General features: G+C 36.3%; 2 protein-coding genes across 2 annotated transcripts; both read left to right on the top strand.

Annotated features, from left to right (window-relative positions):
* The first annotated feature begins 3,930 nt into the window (after positions 1–3,930).
* On the top strand, positions 3,931–10,232 carry LOC133174911 (uncharacterized). Its single transcript, XM_061310004.1, has 6 exons — positions 3,931–4,156; positions 4,620–7,354; positions 7,468–7,632; positions 9,414–9,694; positions 9,778–9,963; positions 10,086–10,232. The coding sequence occupies exons 1-6, from the start codon at positions 3,963–3,965 to the stop codon at positions 10,230–10,232; spliced, it is 3,708 nt and encodes a 1,235-aa protein (XP_061165988.1). The 5' UTR covers positions 3,931–3,962.
* A 5,869-nt stretch (positions 10,233–16,101) lies between these two features.
* LOC133175027 (uncharacterized) lies at positions 16,102–21,789 on the top strand. The gene is made up of 8 exons (XM_061310119.1): positions 16,102–16,137; positions 16,614–16,748; positions 16,891–17,132; positions 17,316–19,891; positions 19,996–20,163; positions 20,358–20,623; positions 20,734–20,919; positions 21,631–21,789. Exons 1-8 carry the CDS (start codon positions 16,102–16,104, stop codon positions 21,787–21,789), a joined length of 3,768 nt encoding a protein of 1,255 aa, XP_061166103.1.
* Positions 21,790–23,576: the final 1,787 nt, after the last annotated feature.

Here is a 23,576-nt window from a genome sequence, read left to right on the forward strand (position 1 = left end):
AAATACCAAACCCAGACATGTCATTCACAGCCTGTAGGGGAAATACCAACCCAGACTTGTAATACACCACCTGTAGGGGAAATACCAAACCCAGACATGTCATTCACAAGCTGTAGGGGAAATACCAAACCCAGAATTGTAATTCACCAGCTGTAGGGATAATACCAAACCCAGACTTGTAATTCACCAGCTGTAGGGGAAATACCAAACCCAGACTTGTAATTAGCCAGCTGTAGGGGAAATACCAAACCCAGACTTGTAATTCACCAGCTGTAGGGGAAATAAACCCAGACTTGTAATTCACCAGCTGTAGCTGCATGGCGTAGCTACCATGTAATTCACCAGCTGTAGGGGAAATACCAACCCAGACTTGTAATTCACCAGCTGTAGGGGAAATATCAAACCCAGACTTGTAATTCACCAGCTGTAGGGATAATACCAAACCCAGACTTGTAATCCACCTTCCGCATGGCGTAGCTACCATGTATGCTTGTATGACAAAGCATCCACATTATTTTTTTCCCTAGTTACGTTATTTGAGCCTGCAGTAGAAGTACCAAACCCAGATCCGTAATCTACGCAGAGGCAAGCCATGGTTCTTTATCATCTGTGCAGTCTGCCTAATGTTGAAATTTTATTTGAACTACGTGTAAGATGGCTATGTGCATTTCAACATTGAGAGTTTTGAAATTTTTGTATGAAATTAAGTAAAGAGGGTCATTAGACCTTAAATGTCTAAATAGAACTCCATAAAGATGAAAAAGCCTAGTAAAGAGCACGGTTAGACACTTTATGTAATTTTTTAATTGATAATTGACATTTTATACCCTGATCGTTTTAATTGTGCATAGAGGCCATGGCTCCGTTTTACTAAAGAACTTACGACTAAGACCAATATGCAACTTTGCAAATAACTCTCCTTTTTCGTTAAAATGAAGACGGTTTTAATCTTTCAAAAAAGAACTCAAAAAAGATATATTTATGTTGACAATTTGTAATTAAATCATTATTTTTGCAAGATTTTACAATCATTTAAAGTTTTTGGTCTTAGTCGTTAGTTCTTTTGTACCACTTTCTCAACCCCCCCCCCCCCCCAAAAAAAAAAAAAATCCATGGTTTTCAGATCTGATGTCGAGCAGCTTTTGGCAATAAGAATAAATCTGCTAGTTTTGACCGTTCGGTAGTCGATATATCAAACACTCTACCTCTCGTTCTAATAGAATATGGAATGTCCAAACTGCTGCTCACTATTCGACCAGTACATGTATAAACGTTTTCGTTATTTTTATATTGGTCGGAAAATACATTACTTTTTGTTGTCGGAAAAGCCTAAATGGTTTTAAGATGGAGTCATTTCCCTTATCCCAGAGAATCAAATTCGTAAACGAGGACACTATTCAATTCAAATTCATAAACTTTTAAAAATGTAAAAATAGGTTTATATGAAACATGAGGACAAATATATCAAATGAACCTATTGTTACATTTGTAATGTTTGTGATTTTGAATTTTATTCTCGTAATTTGAGATAAGGAAGATGACTATTTTGGATTAAAATTTATTTTATTCAAATCAATGAAATGGATTGAACAGCAGGCATAAATGCCTATGATTGTTCTCTCCATAGAAGATGACTTTTTTCTGTGTCCATCACTAAAACCATACCTGGGCTCTCCGGCAACCTAAAAGCAATCATGTGTTCTCCGAGCTTGCCGGGAAGGTCTGAGAAGTTACAATTGCTACCATATATGTTACGATATATCTGATTTTTTTGACGTGATTCTGTAGAATTAGTTTCTGATTTTTTTGTTTTTGTCATTTTGTCATTGAAGTATTGAAACTCTAACAAGATTAAGGTACCTTATCAGGCAATTGTGCAAGATACCAGAGGATGCTATTTACTATAGAATCCTATTGGAGATCACTAGCATTGCCAATATCACGATTTTTTGGTGTCCTTATCTACTCAGACATTTTGAAAACAGCCTAAAAATCACAGGTCAATGATAATTATGATTAATTTGTTGTATATTACGAAGAGATAGAAAAAAAAAAACAGATAATCGAGCAACGTGTCGTCAGACCTTATATAGCTTTCCTGGGTACGGTGCAGATTGAAAAAACAAAATCGCTGAAGAACGAAGTTGAAGAGCAAAATAAATATATATTTATAAAAAAAAAAAAAAAAAAAAAAAAAAAAATCACCATGATCAGACAGAATTCTGTAAAAAAAAAAGAAGAAGAAAAAGAAAAAAAAAAGAAAAAAGAAAAGAAAAAGAAAAGAACAGTACATGTAGGTTCTAATTTTTTATTCAATAATTTATTCAGAAATCTATTTACCAGTTTAATGGCAAGTTTGCGTAGTAGCTATTTTTGAAGGTGAAGGGACCATGTAAAACTAATATTTCAGATTCATTAATGCCATGTCGTAATATTTGCCAAAATTAACGCACAAATTCCAAATATATTGACTAGAGCGAATTTTTTTATGAGTATACATGTATCTAGTGCGTAATTATAAAACTAGCGGCGTTGACCAATTAGGTTATTACTTGTTTAAAGCACGGATTAGTTAACTAATTCAAGTCGAACAATTTTATTCCCTTTTACCAAAGACTATAGATAATCGCCTTAATCTGCGACCTACAAATCCTTATAAAATATGGGTCAGGAGGTGAAAATTACAAGTTGGATCAGACGAGCACACACAGTCCGTAAACAATGATGACATCCTGTAGAAAAATGATGGAGTATTGTGTCTGAAGATGGGGAGTGGAACTTCTAAAGCGCCACCTATCGACACCCCGAGGGGCCAAGATAAGGTAAGACGGACTGAGCGTGATGTAAGGGGACAAGGTCTTACAGGGAAAAATAAAGGTGAGGCTGGAAAAAGAAATCTGTTGTGGGGAGTTGAGAAGAAAAGAGAATGGGAAAAGATAGGTTAAAAAAACGAAGAAACATGTTTGAAAAGGGGGAGGGAAATTTGAAATTGGAGAAAGCGGATAAGGGAGGGGAATATATAATTATATAAATATCTGTATGTTTCACCTTTACATATTTTAGAATGCTGATAAGCCGAAGCCGTTTCATAGGGGGACCGTCGGTAAGAAGGGCAAACCTAGCCCTAAACCACCCCTCATCTCTAAAAAAGAGCTTCTAAAAAGTGTCAACTTTAAGGTGATGGATGACGTTGCGCTGCAGGTAAGAACACGTTAAAATAATCATTTAATCTCTTGGCTGTGGAAAAATGTTGCTATTCATAATTATTTCTTATGTTCTCATTAATATAAAAATTTTACTACACAAATATAGATAGAAATCCAAAACATTAGATGCTGAGGGGGGACTATCTAACCATTTTGAAATTGGACCAGATATGACCCTGGTATTGGTTCAGCATCAAAACATTGCACTGCTTACCTCATTACCTTATGAAAGTTCTAGTTTGTCATCATCACTTCAACAAGGAAGGGTATATATCAAAATAGTTATTGTCCAAAACTCGGGAAACTTTTGTTGGACCATCAGACAAAAATGTTCCCCTCAACACTCAGCTTCGGGCACTTTTTCTGTCTTCAGGTTCAACATATCAATTGTGGACCCTGTACTCGGTCAACATCAGCTAAATATCATCCTTTCTATTTCTGATCGTTGTTATATTGCTGTCTGTTTTGTTTTTAAAAGCCTTGTCTCATGAAAAGTAGGATCACTTACATGCACCATCCTATCAAATATTGATAAAAATGGATCCCAGAACCACAATTGGGGATTAAGTTTTATATATATTTGTCAGTTATTCAAATTGAAAATATTATTAAAAAAAAATACTAATTGATATTTCTAAAACTATTTTTAGAACTTAAAAAGAATAACTGGGATAATGTTCACGTATATAATTTGACTATTTAACCTAGGTACCTCCTGATCTTCTACTGGAAGACTTCTGGGACGTAGTGGAATACATGATTGTTTCCCCTGATGGCGATATAGTAAATGATCTATTGAAAGTGCGTGCCATCTTCCGGTGGATCGTGTCATACGACATTATGAACATTGATACAGATGTCCTTCCGCCAGACGGATCACCACTAGAACATTTCCTCAAGATTCAGTGCGAGATCGGTGACCACGCCCATCTCTTCTACACAATGTGTTCGTAAGTTGGTTTCATTTGTTTATAGACGCGCTATATTTAGATGCGTTATTATCTTCACCATTATTTTATTTCTTATAAAAATAAATGATTATACCGAATTATTTATGTGGTGAAAACATGTCCAATAAACCCTAAACAAAAATAGTTACAATTTATTTTGAATTGTCATATGCTACAAAAAAGTGTGTTTCTATAAAGGTCAGTGCCTTTCTTCTTTTCTTTTTAATAGTTTCTTTGTTTATTTTTTGTTGTAAATAAGAAGGAAATTTTTCGAATGATTGTTTTAGCTTAAGATTTTGATACTCTTATAACGGCTTGTTTAAGCTTCGGCCTAATCTTCATGCAATGTTCATGTGAGCATAGCTTACGAGTATTCAAAGAAATCAGTAATACAAAAAATTGCATTGGGTGTACAGCAAAATAATTTTAGCTTATAGAAATCCACCATTACATATCTTTACAGATTAGCCGACATCCCATGCGTCATCATCAATGGAATGACAAAAAGCGCCATCTATGAGTTGGGTGGTGAAGTGAATCGAGAAAACATGGCGTCTCAGTGGAATGCTGTGTATGTGGACGGGGAATGGAGAATTGTGGACTGTTTTTGGGCGTCTGTCTGCGTGGACGATAGGAACTCCATTGATAGAATTGAAGTCACCAAAAAACGCAATTTGAAACGAGTTTCTGAAAATGGAGAGGGTCCGGTACCCTTCAATGAGTTCTATTTCTTGGTTGATCCAAACCAGTTGTTATGGACACACCTTGCAGACGACCGTGATTGGCAACTTGTCGAAACTCCAATTACAGAGGAGAAATTTCAAGAAAGAGTTTATATAAGAGAACAATTTCACCTCCTTGAAATGGAGATCAGTAACGGTTGTACTAACTGTATTCTTCACACAGATGGAGATCCTATTGAAATAGTGTTCAAATTACCGAAGACAAAAGGAAGGTTTTACAAGTTTGCCTATTCACTCACTCAGTCTAGGACGCAGGTGGATACGGACGGTACTGAAAAACCCGTAGATTTACTTCTTGAGAGGTTCGTCTTCTTTGAGCATACAGATGGTCAGGTCAAATTCACGATAAGACTTCCTCTCACAGGAATGTTTCAACTAGATATTTTTGCAGTTGATGTGAAAAAGTCAAAGGCATATAAGCTTCTGTGCACATATTTAATTCAGTGTGATGAGAAAAAAGACAACATCTTGCCTTTTCCGGATTGTCCGGATTTAGGATGGGGTGTATCACCACACGCACAGGATGCCGGGATACGTCTGAGGAATCGAGAGGACTATGGTGGACGAATTTTGACAAAAACAGGAGAAATAGAATTGGTATTTGAGGTGCAAGACATTCCTTTCCTTTCAAATTCATTAAAAAATGTCCTGATCAATGAGGCATTGTTAAGTAAATATATCCTTGCACAACGGGACAAAGAAAAATATATTGTGAAAATCCGTTTACCCAGGGAAGGAGAATATGGACTGAAAATATTTGCGGACGATGGAGGCAACAAAATTGAAAACTACATTCCAAAAGATATCATTCACTTACTAATCTGCTTTGAGGGCGGAGGGAAAAAGATAAATGAACCTTTTCCAAATATTGCTGGAGGAAATTTGGGAACAAAACCTTACGCAGAAAAGTTTGGCATTGATGTTCTGAGCTATCAAAATGGGATGATAAAAGCTTGGGGTGGCAGAGCGAGGGTGGAATTTGAAACACACACAGATAGAATTTTGTTGATGTGTGATTTGTCCTGCAGTGATAGGGACGCGCAGGCAAGAAGCAAGATTGAAACAACACATGTTGACAACCACTGGGTGTTTGATTTAACCCTACCAGTGCCCGGGGATTATTCTATGAACGTGTTAGCGACTATGGAGGAAGACAGCAGCAATGTTTACGAGGTACAAAGTTATATGATCACTTCTATTGTTACTGATGTAAAGCGTGTAAAGTTTGCCGAAGATGCAGAGGACGTTGATGACATCATTACAGCAACTATCCGTACATCAGAGGAAACAATCACTATCCCAATACCAAACGCAGACGCAGCGGAGAAAGTGTTCACAAGAATAAGTAGAAGAGATGGCCGAGACGGAGAGAACGGAACAAGACCGTCTGTGGTGGTCAATAAGGAGTCGTTTGATATCACACTGAGAGAAGACGGCGAGTACGTGATGGACGTATGGGCCCAGGACAAATCTAATGTGCTAGACACAGTGGCAAGGTTTACCATCTGTCGCAGGCCATCCATCGACTCCTATACAGACGACATCGAGGCTCTGATTGAGTCTCTAAAACCCCAGGAAGAAATGGAGGAAGAAGTAGAAGAAGAAATAGAAGAGAATAGCGAGGAAGAGAGTGAAGAAGTAAACGAAGAAACAGATGATAATACTACGTTCTATACTGAAACAGAAGGTGATGAAAACTATGAAGATGACAACAATGATAATCAAAGTGAATGTGAAGAGAACGAAGATCAGGATGCAGAGTCAATAAAAGACGAAGAGGACCAGAAGATAAAAACTGACGCACCGGAGCAACACGACAACGATGAAGCAATGAAGAGTGAATCAACGCCGAGAGAGATAAATAATGTTGTTGTCGTTGGTGTCGTGGCTGATTCAAACAAAAAAGAAAGCAAGGATGTTAAAAAAGATGCAAAACAGAAAGATAATTGTGAAAACAATGATGCAGATGAAACTCCGATAGATGAATCTCCCGCGGATGACTCTCCAGCAGATGAAAAGCAGGAGACTAAACCAGCTAATGAGAGTTCATCTAACGACAATCACGGAGAGGTGGTAGTAGCTGGAGCTGTGTCGGGTGTAATCATCACACAGAAGGAGAACCAAAGTGAAGACTGTCCAATAAAAACTCATGATTCACAGGATAAACTTAGTGATGACGTCATCAGTTACTCCGACGGTAAAAGTATTGTAGACACGGACACAGAGAGCATACTAACACTCCAGGATAATAACAATCAGAGGACAACTACGAGAATGGACAGTGTCAGCGTCTCTGCTTTTGGGATGGTGGCTGCACATGTCATCTCCGAGGATAAGGTAGAGGATGATGACGAGGACGATTATGACGACGATGAGCGTCTGACGAATGACTCACAAGGATTATTTGACATTGAGGAAAATAACATGAACGAGGATCAAGACAAATACCGAGCTGGTAGGTTTTAAACTTATAAATAATCAAAATATTCCTCTAGAAAATCCTTTAATATGAAAGCTTATTAAAAATTGTCAAAAGCATCATCTTTTTAATTTAAAAATCTTTCACAGCACGACGACGAACGATTGTCAGGAAGTTGCACAGAGCAATAAGAGACCGGAAGCTAAAGGAGCTAACACAGATATTCCAGGAATACAAAGCAACTAAACCTCCCAAGGATGATGAACTGAGACGAGAGGCCAGACGAATTATCAACCAACTCAAAGCAAAAGACAGTAAGATGATTATGTTTCTCTAACTTCATTCCAGGCGTATGCTTTTTGCTATCATTTAGCTCACCTGAGTTGAAAGCTCAAGTGAGCTTTTCTGATCACATTTTGTCCGTCATCCGTCTGTCCGGCCGTCTGTAATCTTTTCACATTTTTGACTTCTTCTCCAGAACCACTGAGCCAATTTCAACCAAACTTACCACAAAGTATCCTAGGGTGGAGAGAATTCGAATTTGTTCAAATGAAGGGTCACATCCCCTTTCAAAGGGAGATAATTAAGAATTAGTGAAAACATGGTGGTATCTTTTAAAAATTTTCTTCTCAAGAACTACTGAGCCAAAAAAGTTGAAACTTATACAGTATGAAACTTTTTTTTACATAGTGTTCATTCAAAGTTGTTCAAATCATGACCCCCACGGGTAGGGTGGGGCTACAATCGGGGATAAAAGTTTTACGTAGGAATATATAGGAGAAATATCTTCAAAAATCTTCTCAAGAACAGCAAAACCATGATTAGTCATATTGATATGGAAGCATCCTCAGGTAGTGTAGATTCAAGTTTGTTCAAATCTTGACCCCTGGGGGTAGGTTGGGGCTACAATGGGGGATCAAAGTTTTACAAAGGGATATATATAGGAAAAACTCTTCTCAAGAATAGCAAAGCCATGTTTAGTCATATTAATATAGAAGCATCCTTAGGTAGTGTAGATTCAAGTTTGTTCAAATCATAACCCCGGGGGAGGGGGTCACAATGGGGGATCAAAGTTTTACATATATAGAGAAAAATCCTCAAAAATCTTCTCAAGATGTTCTCAAGAACAGCAAAGCCATGTTTAGCCATAATGATATGAAAACATCCTCAGGTAGTGTAGATTCAAGTTTGTTCAAATCTTGACCCCCGGGGGTAGGGTGGGGCTACAATGCACTAACATATGGGTGTATAGGATTTTTTTTTCTAAAATCTTTTCTCAAGAACATCAATGTTATGTTTATTCACATTGATATGGAAGTATCTTGAGGTAGTGTAGATTCAAATTTGATCAAATCAATACCCTGAGGGGTAGGTGATGCTACATAGTACATCTATAAAAATCAGGACACCGGTGAGGGGATAGGGGGGTCATTATAGGGATAATGGATTTACATAGGTATATATTATAGAAACAATCTGCTGATGAAGAACAGTATTGACTCAGGTGAGCGTTGTGGCCGCTTTGGCCTCTTGTTGTAGTACTAAGGACTACCGACTCATTTCTCAATATTATCGACCTATTAGTGTTCGATATACCGAAGCTCAACTGTAGTTGTCTTTGTTCCTCCATCCCCTTCTTCACTCTATCCCTCTCTCTCTGCTTTCTACGAGCATGCGCGAGCATGCGAATCCTTATACTCTCTTTGACATAAAACTGAATTTTTATATATAAAGGCAGTAAGTTTCAAGAATTTTTTGAATAAATTTATCAACAAGACATATCAAATGACAACATTTTCATTTTGATATGCAATTATTATTGCAAATATTTGAATAAGTATAAAATCTTTGATGAAGTATAAAGCAGTTGAAATTCTCATTGGAATAAGTATTATATAAATAAGTGACAATCTGCGTCCCCTCTTGAGTCTTTGCTGGAGACAAAAAAAAAGACCAAAAACACCGGAAAAGGTGTGGTGTTGTTATAACGTCTCACAAATACCCAATTTTAAGGTCAAGTTTTAGATACTTTATGTGAATTAAGAAAATGCAGTTTTGTTTGGTTTCAGTTATCTTTCTTCCTTGTTATAAACAGATTTGATAACCGCCACTTTATCCAAGGACCCTGACACCCTCCGTGAGGCCATCACTCGAGCCCACAGACACAACTATAACATGGCCCTGACCGTACAGATCCTCCTGGCCGGCAGATTACTGGAGAGGTACGTCAGGATGAAGAAGATTGAGTCCACTGTGATAGAGATGAACCAGAACGCCGTGACAGAAATGAAGAAGTATGCCAAACCTCCCAACGGCGTACATCAGACACTAGGAGCCACCTTCTTGTTACTAGGAGAAGATGCCACAGTCGTCAAGGTAACGACTTCTTTTGAAACTTTTCAACAAAAATTAATAAGCTGATTTTCCTTTTGTAGCATTTAACGGAATTATTATTTCAGAACTGGAAAAAGTGTCATGCTTTGTTGTTCAAAACTGGTAAAAACGGCATCCTAAGGCGAGTCGGCGCCTTTGATCCCAAGGATACAAATCCAACCATTGTTGCTGCAGCGAAGAAAATTTTAAGTCGATTTGAATACTTACAAATCCGTGACGTCAGTAAAGGAGCAGCTGCGTTTTTTACTTGGGTTTGTGATATCAATAATTTTTAAGTTAATATACACTTTTATTTCTTATATAGATCGTAAGTCCCTAAGTTCCTAAGATAATGAAATATACCCAGTTAAGCATCTGAACTATATTTCTTCAGGCAAACAATATGGTGCAGCAGGCGGAGTCTTACCGGAACTCTCTCCGAAAAAGTGGTAAAACATCCGCGCGGAATATCGGACCACGATCTGCTAGTATGGCTCCCTACAGCGGCAGGCGACAAGGAACTACTGTTTTGAAAATGTGAAGAATACGGATTTAATAATAAACTTTTATCTGCCATACTGTGTCATTATCATTGTACATTATTCGATCATTAACGATAATTTTCTGTGAATCCATTTCTAAATAATTGTCAATTATATATAAATTTTTGTCTTAACAATTGTATTTGATTGTCACAATTAAATTTGGTTGTTCAGTACATTAGTTCATTAATTATTTAATTTTTCATTCGTATGCATGAAAGTTTTTTTTTCAGAAAGTGGTTTTCTTTTTTGCTTTGGGGGCCCATGCTTGCACTGCTCTCAATTTGGTATTGTTGGATTTCAAACTTCACATTTTCATGGCCATGAACACGTTAAGTTCCTTTATAGTACCGTTGTCAGAGACCTTTAATGTTAAGCACTAAAATTGATTCGTTGTCATGACCTCACAGGTGTGGTTAAGATAATGTTCGTCCGGTGTCATTCAAAATATACAAGAATTTTTACTGAATGCATAAAAATTCATGTTTTTGTTCAATTCCAGGAATTGGGAAACAGATACATGCAGCATTCAGTTTTCAGGACAAAAAGTCATGTCTTTGTTATCCTATATATATTCCGAGTAGTTTTGATTGGCGAATATATATCATGGTGTAAAAGCATGGATGTGCGGTGAAAAAATATATTTTTTCGTCAATTTATTTAAAAAGCACTTTAAATTCGTAGTTTGAAAAGTAGCCCTATTTTCATTTCATTAGACATATTATAGCCTTTTGTAGAACGCATACTATATGAAAATTTCCGTTGTCAGTACATGTTAAGTTGATATGGTCCGGTGTCACTTCTCTTAACATGCAAGTCTGTCTATGAAATGGTGCGAAAATGATCAGATTTATTTATTCTAAAGGCACATAATATCGAGAGAGGGGTTGGTCCCAAACTTATTTAATTAGTATGAAAGTATTCTTTGAAAGGTCGGTTGCCCCAACCTTTTTGTTTCAGTAGAATCAATTCTCTCGTCCAAGAAGTTAAAAATTAAGCCACCCCTAAATAGGATTTTCTTCTCTCTAAGTAGTTTGTCAAAGAAATTTCTGGTGAATTACCAATTACTGTCCTAGCCCCTCCCACCTTTCAAAAGCGATGCTATACGAGGAGTTATCAAAAAGATGTGATAAAATTAATATTATGTGGTCGTTGATTACAAAATTTATAAGGTACATAAAACAACAAAAGTTTAGGAAATGTTAAAAATTTCAGCTTGATACGTTGGTGATTTGCCAAATTATCATTAATTAAATGAAAAAGACATTATATGATCACCCGGCACTTCGCCATTGACTTCAATGACGTCGGACAACGTCATTATTTCTCAATGTTCGCTCCCTCTGTCTCAATACACTTATCTTGATGAGATTCCCTGTAGTTAAGTAAAAACCTAAACCCGTCTTATTTATATGATATTACAATGTCATGAACAGCTAATTTCAATGCATTAATATTGTAAATAAAACTTTACATAAGAAAAGATCCTCGCTTGATTAATACAGCATAATTTGCTTGTCAAAGTTCAATGTCTACCACACATAATTAACGTCACTTTTCGACGTGACTGACTTTGGGCAACCTGTCTACAAATCGACATTAACTGTGCGTTTCTTCTCTAATTTCTCTGTAGCCCGTTTAAACATTTTCTAGGTCTACGCCCGTTTTTCCGGGGCTGAAACTTTATAGAATGTTGGAAAATGACGCCCTCCCCCTTTTGACGTCATTTTTGTTGGAGATTCTTCCATATAAAGATTACGATAAAATTTTACAGAACTTACAGAATGAGGTAAAAACTGCAACTTTTACGAATCAATTGTGTCATATCACAGGAGTGAATTTATGGGACTTTTGGGTGACAAATGCTCATATCAAAAGAGTTTTTCTCAGTTACACTCAGGTAGAGAATACGTCATGTTGGAGGTTGCGCCGCCTCGACATAAAATTGCTAACGAAAACATTAACAATTCATTAAATAATATAACTTATGATTTATAGTTTATTTTATAGAAAAAAATTATGCTTATTAAATGTTTAGATATTCATTGATGTACCTCAAGCGCTTTTAATTTTATGGCGCTAGTCCACGAACTTTAGGATAACCCCTCGTATATGCATGAAGAGATAACAGATTTAAGCAAATATCATGATGATTGTAGTAATAATTTCAAATTTTGTTTGTTGTCTGAAAGCAGCTCAAAGTTCAACAATTTTAAATTTTAAAAGATGCAATAAAGTAATTATGTTCCCCAAACGAAGTTGGGGAACATATTGTTTTTACTCTGTTTCTTATTATTATTATTATTTTTCTTCTTCTTCTTCTTCCTGGGTACTTTTTTGTCCGCGAGTGATCTCGTCAACTACTCATCCGATTGAAGTGAAACCTTTTTAGGGTTAATAGGAATGTTATGTAGATATGCGGAATCGAGGTCATTTTGCGCGCACGTGCATTCACGTGCGTGCGCGTGCAATGCGTAAAATGATCAATATACTTGATATAGCTATAACTTTTATATTTTTTGATGAAATGCTTTGATACTCAGAATATAAGAATATATTAAAAGTGTAAACAAGATGACATGGTCAACATGCACATGCATGCACGTGTGCGCACGCGCAAGGCGTAAAATGACAAATATACTTGATATACTCGTAACTTTTATACTTTTTGATGAAATGCTTTGATACTCAAAATATTTATATATATTAAAAGTGTAGACAAGATGACATGGTCATCATGCACATGCATTGCATGCACGTGCGCGCGCGTGCAATGTGTTAAATGACCAATATACTTAATATAGCCATAACTTTTATATTTTTTTTATGAAAAGCTTTGATACTAAGAATAAACAGACATATTATAAGTGTAGACAAAATGGCATGGTCATTATGAACATGCATGCAGGTGCGCATGCGTGCAATGCTAAGATGACCAATATACTTGATATAGCCGGAACTTATTTATTTTTTGATGAAATGTTTTGATACTGAGAATATAAAGATGCATTAATAGTATAGATGAGATGACATGGTCATCCTGCACATGCATGCACGTGCGCACGCGTGAAATGCAAAAAACGATCAATATACTTCATTGTCTTATTTAATGAAGCTTACAGGAAATAAGACACCAAAAGGGTGTTGGGGAGCGTTTGGGGAACATCTGTAACGGTCCCCGTTACAATTATAACTAGTTTCAATTCTAATTCTACTAGGTACGTGCATGTATTTTGGTGTGCATATCAGCAGTACCAAAAAAAAAAAAAAAAATCATAATAGACATACTGAATAGTATGCGTTTTATTTTACTTTTCTTAAAAAGTAAAGATAATTTTATGATCGAGTTATAAAGTGAAATATTGTCAGCTATACACGATGCCAAAGTCTGTTGGTTGGCTGCTTGCTTGCTTCAGGTCCCTTGAACACTACTGACTGCCTATTGAGGGATGCTTTAGATCTGTATTCGGCACTTGTGGACATAGAACAGAAAAAGATTTATTTCGTACCAACATCTGACTACTATGATACGGGACTTATACCGGTCTCGACGTCCGCGTTGAAATTCGAACTAGTGACGTAAGGATCAATTTTCTTGCTCCTCCACATTAGAGTGAAATGCTCTAACCACTGCATGCGCTTAAGCTTCGTGCTGCTAAGGTGTTCACCCTTAAAAGTCTAACTTTGAAGCTCAGTAAATCTTAAATTCTTTTGTCATTAAATCGTCCACCCATTGATATATTCAATTATTTTTGTTTTATAATGAGATTGGTCCTTTGAATTTAATTTAAATTTTTAAGGTTTTCTCATAGAAACAATTATAGACGAATCAGTGCCATGTTATCGATGAAACATGCTTTAAAATTTTATATTAATAACACTTGTTCGAAACCTACGGCGCCGTTAGAGGGCCAGATAAAAGAATATTTATTTGTTCGGACGAACTAGATACATGTATTCATTCGGACAAATTAGATATTTGGTCTGACAAATTAGAAATTTGTTCGGACAAATTACATATTCGTTCGGCGAAATGATACATGTATGACCGGTTTTCCTTTCCAACATCTTTTCCCTCTGTTTTCAGGTATAATTGATAAATAGAATGTATTAAACAGTAGTTTACCAATGTTGTATACTGTACAATTCTGACAACGGACTGAATTTTCGTAACTTGTCATGACAACGGACATAATTTGAATTATAGCAAAAATTTTCAGTTTGACTTTGCTTTGATTTTATTTCAGGGGCTAACAATACCTCATAATATTACCTGTACTTAGTGTTGGGTATTGTTTATTGTATAAAAGAAAAATATGTTCATTTCAAAGAAAATTTACACAAATCAAAATATGTTTTAAGCAGGGTGGTGTATCGCCAATGCAAACTACTGTAATATAACCTGTTACATGTAATATCTGACGTTATTGATGCACCAACAAATATATTGTGAGGTCTGTTCCCAATTGCAATTTGAGGGATTGTAATCAATTAACTCACTTGGAAAATGAAATTAAACTAATTATTAGTTCTCTGAAGTTATGACACCGGACGGATATCATCTTAACCTCACCTGTGAGGTCATGACAACGAACCAATTTTGCTTAACTTTAAAGGTCTCTGACAACGGTACGGAACTTAACGTGTTCCTGGCCGTGATTTTCACTCGAACATTCTCATTTAGGCTCGGGGATAAAAACACAGAACTCATTGGATAAATATTATCATATCCAACATATATATATATATATATATATATATATATATATATATATATATATATATATATATATATATATATATATATATATATATATATAAACAGATAAACTACACTGGTTTCATTTTCTCCTGAAGATTAAAAATGAAAGAAAAAAAACTGATGATTGAAAATGAATTTTGAAAATATTGAAGATTGAAAATGAAATCGGTATAGAGATTATTTCGGTAATTTTTTTTTGTTATACGATTGCGTGTGTGGACTTGTACTCTTTCTCTCTCTCTCTCTCTCTCTAGATAGATAGATAGATAGATAGATAGAGTATTATATATTCATTTAAACCGTAACACTGCAGTAAACGAATATCAGCTTCATTCATTTTTTTTATATTCTGCGTTTAAATGCCTTGTACAGCCGATATGAAAATATTGACGAACGATTCGCTTTTAGTATTATGATGACAAATAATTATTATTCTACAAAATTGCAAGGTTTTTGGACCATAGGCACCCTTAATGTATGCTCAAAATATTCATAAAATTTGATCCAAATATGAAATTAACTTTTCTGCACCTTGTATTCTCCTGTCAAGAAAAGTAGCATCTGGCCTGTCTAATAATGTGCCACTGGCGGATCTTAATCAATTATCAAAGCCACCACGGGATATATGTCGCTTCAACAGAATTTCGGTAAATGGGTTCAATGGACGCGCTAGTCATGGTCTAATTGCTTGATCCGCCTCTTTCCGCGTACATTATCTTTATACCCAGGTGAAATAATTGTGTAAACATCCAACTGCGAAACGATTAACGAAAAGAAGAAATGTCAATATAAAATTAATTCTTATTGTTATAAAGTTAAATTCTGTCTATGAATTGTATCTATGTCCGGGTGATTAATCTATGTATATTGACTACTTATATGGTCAACTTTTAAAAATGTGTAATCTCCTAGAAACACAGAACTTGAAAAGTAGATTTTAGAACAGGGTAAAAAAATTATTGATTGGCACCACTATATTTCCCGAACGGTGGATTCAGTTGTATAATTGAACATTACCGTGGGGTCTTTAACCTGCATATCGGAAGATTGGGGAGCTGTAGGGTTATTACCAAGAGAAAGGACACCTTTTGTAAGGGGGTGTAGCCATGGGGAATCAGGCCCAGGGACCCAGAGTGTTTGCGGTAAGTAATAAAGATAACTGTATAATTACTGAATAGATTGTTAATTTGTAAATAAACTTTCTGATGAATCTAAAGTAAGCAGGAATTTTATGAAAAGTAAATGCAGAAATAAAAAAAATCGTGTTTAATAAAAGACGGGGAAAATCAAACAAAACAGAATTTATTATTACTTTTTGAATTCAATCAATCCAGACTATTTTTCGTAATTTCAGATATGACAACGAATTAAATCTCTGATATGAAAACTGTTTTACCGTTATTTTCTGCAATTGTTAAGTATTTCAACTATATATAGTTTAGCGTTTTGTCCGGTATTTATTTTTTTAATTTATTCAATGAAAGAAGAATTAGAATATAACAAGCCCAGTGTAAGACTCTCATTTTATCGTACATCGTTCTTCGTCTTTAGTATATCATTTTTACCTTAGTTTGCGGAAATTCACTTAAGTAAACTTATGTTGGTCTGTTTATTGTAGGCAGATGATGTCTTGGACCAGGCTGCTGGGACGTTTGGGGAGAGTGGAGATATTCCGGTGGTTCCACCAAAAAATTCCAAAGAGGAACTTCTCAAAAGAGTGGACTTTACTTCTATAGATGAAGCTGCTATCAAGGTACAATGAACACATAAATACTTCAACGTATATACAAAGATGCATATGATTGTATTTGACTTCGGGGTTCATCTCTAATTTACACTTTTTTTTCTAAAATGAATTCCTTCTACCATAAGAGTTACTTGTGCCCTTTTTCTAGGCACCACCTGAACTTTTACTGGAGAATTTCTGGGATATATCGGACCACCTGGTGGTATCAAAAAGTTTTAAGGTCATTGATGACCTTTATAGAATCCGTGCTATATTTAGATGGTTGACGTCATTTGATGAGGAGAGTATTACGTCACAGATTCTTCCCCCTGAAAACAGTCCCCTGGAATACCTCATTAAAATAGGGTCAGACTTTGGAGACCATGCTAACCTGCTTTATGTCTTATGTGTGTAAGTGTGTTTCGAGACTCAGCGCGTTATAATTATTTTTTTTACCTAAACAAAACATTTGATTTGCAAAACAAGTAAATTTCCTCATTTAAATATAAGTAAAAAAACCATTTGATTATACCAGAGTATTTATAGTTCTACTTTTCTCCAACACTGCAATAAAGAAATCCGTTTTTGTTTTAGATCCGCCAACATACCATGTGTTGTAATAAACGGGGTGTCTAAGCATGGTTTTTATGAGGTTGGGGATGAAATTCGCAAAGAAGTATTGGCATCGAAATGGAACGCAGTATTTGTGAATGGGGAGTGGCGCCTAATAGACCCTTTCTGGGCGCACACCTCCATCCCTTACGATCAGTACCGTGATCAAATAGCCGTAGACGATGAAGGACAGATAACTCTCTCTACTGAACTGGGCGACACTGAGGGAGAACCTCGCCCGGTCAATGAATTTTTCTTTCTGTGTGACCCGGAAAAATTGATCTGCACGCACTTCCCAGACGAAGAACAGTGGCAGCTTCTGGACGACCCTATCACTGAGGAACGATTTCAGGAACAACCGTACTTCAGGGAACATTATCATGAGATGGGACTCGGCGTTAGTAAAGGATTCCCAGACACAGATAACTGTATCCTGCGACCAGACGGGAGGCCATGTAAAATTAGCTTTGATTTGCCCAAAGACAGAGGTGCAACCCAAGACTTTAAATTCTCTGTGACTGAACTGGACGTGGATGAAAACACTGACACTACTGACTTAGAGAAATATGTCATGATGAGCAAATCAAAATCCACATTACAGTTCGGCGTGTGCTTTCCTTTCATTGGTCGATTTCGCCTAGATGTATATGGAACGGATGACACGATTAACAACCAATTCAACTTAGTCTTTTCATATTTAATCCACTGTGGCGTGCCTATCAAAAACTTCAGTGGATTCCCAGAAGTCCCTGAGCATGGATGGGGACCTCATCCAATTGCGGAGGAACTCGGGATTGTTCCAATAAGCCCAAAGTCGAGTGTCATAAAAACAGAAACAGGAATTGTAGAAATACGATTTCCGGCCTCCAAAGCAAGGGAGATCAGCCACTGTTTAGGTTCCACAAATTTTGATGCGGCTACTTTGAGCAGACATGCTCTCGGCCGTTTAGACAGCGTCAGACAGGAATACTTTGTTTATGTGAGGCTTCCAGAACAGGGGGACTATACTCTTAAAATATTTGCGGACGTGGACGAATTGCGTGGCAAAATTCCAGATTCCACGATCATGACTTATCTTATTGAGTTTTCTGGAGAGGCAAAAAATGATCCATACCCTTTTGTATTAGGTAGTCAGATTGGTCCAAAATTAGGGGCATTCCAGCTTGGTGTTGAGGCTATCGATGAATCAAATGGTGTGTTAATGGCCTGGGATGGAAAATTAGATTTAACATTTACAGCTGATGAAGATTCCGCCTTGTTCAGCGAATTATCTACATCCAATCCAACTGCAAGGAAAGTTATGAATATCAAGGATAAAAGAGAGGATGGAAAATGGTTATTTAGTCTGAATCTACCTGTTGCTGGACTTTATTCCTTGAATCTGTTTGGATGGAACGAGAAAGAAAAACACAAGAAAGTGGAAGAAGTTTTTAGTTTCTTGATTCAGTCGACAGGGTCCCTCAGTAAAGAGGAACTAGAGAAACTAGAGAAAAAAACCAAAGGGAGGAGAAAAGTCAATTCCGGAATCACGAATATGGAGAGATCAAATACAGTGCTGGATAGTGAATCTCAGATCGCTAAGTCACGTGTAGATACTGAAAATAACTCATCAACAAAAGTGTCGTCTGACACTGGAGACATAATGAAAGATGGTAAAGGAGTCGACATAATCTCAAATTTGGCCTCCCCAAGAGACCCAATATCAACTGGCAGCTTTAACAGCATGAACAAACCTCCCACGTCAACTGGTTATGGGCGGCAACAGTCTCGGGGGAGCACAAAGACCACAGGAACCTTAGATAAAGAAAGTACTACAAAAGGAAGTACTCACTCTAAAGAAAAACCAGCTAGTGACGGAAGTTTAAAACATTCATCTTCGCAAAAAAACAGGGACACAAAAAGCAGTGACAAAGCAACCCCTCGCAAAGGTGTTCTGAAGAAAGGAGATGACAATAACGCGTCACGAGATGGAGTTCGAACCAAAAGGAAAGCGGTTTCTATTGTGGAAGCCACTGGGAAAAATGACGCAAGGCACAAGAAGAAGAAAGATGAATTAGACGTTCGAACGTTTCAAACCACCAAAAATATTGTAAAAATCGATATTGAACATCCAATTAAAACTGTGTTTACATCACTCCGCAAGACGGACGCCATTGATAAGCCTGGTGACAGAGCCGCAGTAATAAAAACTAAGGAGGGGATCGAGGTTCGAATCCAAGGATACGGACGGTATCAAGTGGACGTCATGACAAAAGAAAGCGGTCCACATGTTAAGATTGTAGGGCGGTACACAGTTATCCGCGTCCCTTCCTCCAACCCTTCAAAAGACGAGTCCATGTCAAACTCGAAGCTATTTGGAGGAAATGAATTTGACGGAAATGTGTTTTTAGACAGCGATGACGAAATTCCAGTCAGAGAAGACGTCACAGTCAGCAAACCGAAAAAGGTCACACCCAAGACTTCGGACAAGGTGGATTATGGAACAGTGGTCCCTGACTTGCGATCAATTAAAAGTGCAGACCTGTTAGACGAATTTCTACAGGGAAGATTTACTGATGGTAATAATCTTTACTAAAACAATTACTTCTTAATTACAGAAAGTAGCTCACACAATTGCACAATTGTTTATGTTGTATATGCTCCTTTATTTTTTTTCCAACAGCAACCAATAGAGACATGAAGGCTAAACTAAGAAAAGTCCTAAAAGTTAGAGATCTTAGTCTCATTCTGAAATATCTGGAACTTTATCAATCGACATCTAAATCAACAAGGAACGCCATCTTCCCAAAGGCCGTGCAGGACATCATGAAGAAAATCAAACAACAGCAAAGTAGGGATAAAATTGTTAATAAATGCAGTTGGTCTCATTATCTTGATTAGACCGATAAATATGATATCTAGTTAAAAACAATGACATAATTTGTAAATTGTTTATAGGCCTAGTGTGTTAAAATTGATATTGCATAAGTATTTATCACAGCAATGGATATGATCATTTCTTAAATTAAAATTATCACTTCACAGGACTGGTAGAAGAATGTAAAATGGAGACACCGGTCTTGATGGATGAAGAAATTCGTGTCTCCAAGACTCCGGATGTCGTCAGGGTGGTAGTCACTCATAAAATTATGGACAAAAATACAAGAAAAGAAAAAGTATCCAAAGTCACTCTGGAAATAAACCAGATCGCTCTGACTGAAATCAAACAGTACGCTAACCCACCAGAGGGCGTGCATGAATGTATCATGGCAACACTTGTGTTACTAGGCGACCAACCTGAAGATTGCAAGGTACCAGTAAAAGCTTATTTTGTTTTGGTCATCTTAAATGTTGAATACCGTTTTTCATCTTAACAATATAATGTACAACAAAATAAGATTTATTTTTATTTCATGGTCAGGATTTCAGTGCATGTCAGGGACTGTTGTTTCGGACTGGGCGACAGTATATAATGCGCAGAATCACTCAATTTAACACAAGATGTGTCCCACAAGATAGAGTAGACTTTGTGTCCAAGATTGTCAAGGAATTCAGTATGTGGCAGATCTTAGACGTTAGTAAGGGGGCGGCCGCTTTCTATATGTGGGTAAGTAAAGGTTAGAAATTCAGTATACTGCAGATCCTAGACGTTAGCAAGGGGGCGGCCGCTTTCTATATGTGGGTAAGAAAAGGTTAGAGAAATCAGTATGTGGCAGGTCTTAGACGTTAGCAAGGGGGCGGCCGCTTTCTATATGTATGTAAGTAAAGGTTAGGAAATTCCGTATGTGGCAGATCTTGAACGTTAGCAAAAGGGCGACCGCTTTCTATATGAGGTAATCGTTAGGAAATTTAGTATGTGGCAGATCCTAGAAGTCAGTAAGAGGCAACCACTTATTACATGTGCGTTAGTAATCATCAGAGAATTCCGTATGTGGTTAGAAAGTCCGCAGCGCTTTCCATACGAGGGTAAGTATTCGTAAGAAAATCGGGTGTAGCAGTTCCTGTCTACGGTGCCATAAAACTTAGGTGAGCTCACTTTTGATCTAAGTCTCACTTTATCACAATAAATTTACTTGTACTTAGATCAAAACTGAGCTCGCCAAAGTTTTATAATGCCCGACTGGAGCAGATCTAGATTAAGGTGGCTGCCGCTTTCTTCAATAGAATAAGTAATGACAGCTTCGTGGCTACATTTAAAATAAAATAGCTTTGTAGGAAAGGATTAAAGTTATAGTAAAAACATAATTTTTTTCATATCTGTTGCTTATCCAAATTAAAAAAGTACCAATTTAATTACTATTAACATCTTTTTCAAAAGGTAAAAGCTATGTTACATGACATCAAACAGAGAGCTCGTTCTGCGGCCCCATCTACAACCGCAAAATCTACCACGTCAGCCAAGAGAGTCCCTCCCAGACCCACCATCCTCCCAGAGTACATCAGTCGGAGGGACGGGACTATTATCCTCAGACTGTAGGGTCCAAAGAATTAAAGGGGGACATTTCAACCCAGAGAGGAGGGGCGTGACGACATCTCTGACGCATTTTATGATGATAATGATAAATATTAGTGACGATTGATTTTGGCAGATATATGTTGTGTAAACAAAAATATGACAGTACACTTTTATCAATAAAATCGATGCAACAACCATGTAGCTATTTGTATTTCATACGTGATCCCCTTTATTTATGATTATTCGTTAAAATAAATGAATTATGTTGACTTATAGTAGATACACAACTTCACAGTTTAAAATTACAAATATCGAGCAAGTAACCAAAGAAACATCCAGAATTCCAAGTTTATATATCCATGAACTTCATAAAAGATACTTCCAAACTGATATAATCTAATACGATAATCTATCTAGTACAAAATGCAGAAACACTAACGACATATGAATTAATTCTTGTATATAAAGCAACCATGCTTTAAAGTAAAGCTATTTTTGTCGATAAAAAGTAATTTGATGCTTTATTTTATACATTTTCTACATATACCATAAAATTTGAAATAGAATGAATAAATTCTTCAAACCCAGTGTTATATATGTCCAGGTTTAATCATAATAGGATACCAGAGCAGAGAACCTGTGTTAGTCTTTTTTTTTAATTGTCAATGCAATTAGTTGTATTTCTGAAGACTTTTACATACATGTATGTTATATAAACTAACAAGTAAAACAGTCGCTCAAATTGTTTAGTGTATAAGCTCCTGTATCAAAAGTCCAGCAGATTACAAGGATTAAGAAATTAATGATTTATGAACTGGATAAACTTTATATTGCTAAAATTAAAACCTATACCAAAACTGGTTCCAACTAAGCAATCAGAATTTTATTTGAAAAAAAAAAATCGACTTTCCTCACAACAACGGAATCCACAGAACACACAAGAATCAACATTTCTCTACAGATACATGTACATTTATATAGTCAATGTGTATTAGACAGTATTACTTTCAGAACTTATGACAAAAATACTACAAACATTTATTTACAAATGTTTGTAATGATGTGAGATATAGATTCCAAATCTAACTTTTACGGATCACCGTATAAAGAAATTGTTTTGTTGTTTTTTTTTTCCGAAATCGAACTGATCAAGTTATATTAATCACACCTTTTTTCATTGTCCTTGCTCGCTTATAATCCTCGGAAATAGGTCACAAAACGGATTAAGCCGCTCAATAAATCCTCTATACAATGATCAATACAGGGGATTAAGAAATGTGTATTCAGGACGAAGTTATTGTGCACTAAACAGATGGTTTCAATTTCAAATATGGCTTTATATTCCTGTAAATTCTAACTAAACAAGTACATGTAAGTATATTGTTTAATTCAATTTTCATATTATTTTCAACTATTATTTTTGTAAACTTGAACTACGATCGACCCATCCTGACAAGGGATCTGTATGTATATATTTCTAAGTATTATGCTTATTTTGTTAGATTAAAAATGTCAACCCTGCATGGTTATTCTCATGAATTTTCATGAATTTTATTAGCAAAGTTCTTCTCGCGTACATACATTAGTTTGCCGGTATCGTTTTATTTCATGTCCATTATACAGAGCTGAGGAGCCATATTTCTAGACGTGATAATAATGCCAAAAAAAGAGAAGACAAGTACGTCAAAAACCTCCACCAAACCGGTAAGAAATATCAGTGAGATTTCAGTTAAAATTGACCAACAATTAATGACTTACAATGCCTGTAAATATTCGCTCCAGAAGTTTAAAATTAATATTTTAAGTAT

Source organism: Saccostrea echinata, unplaced genomic scaffold (genome assembly GCF_033153115.1).
Source record: "Saccostrea echinata isolate AGI-Se365-2 ecotype Australia unplaced genomic scaffold, CSIRO_AGI_Sech_v1 ptg000060l, whole genome shotgun sequence".
NCBI lineage: Eukaryota > Metazoa > Mollusca > Bivalvia > Ostreida > Ostreidae > Saccostrea > Saccostrea echinata.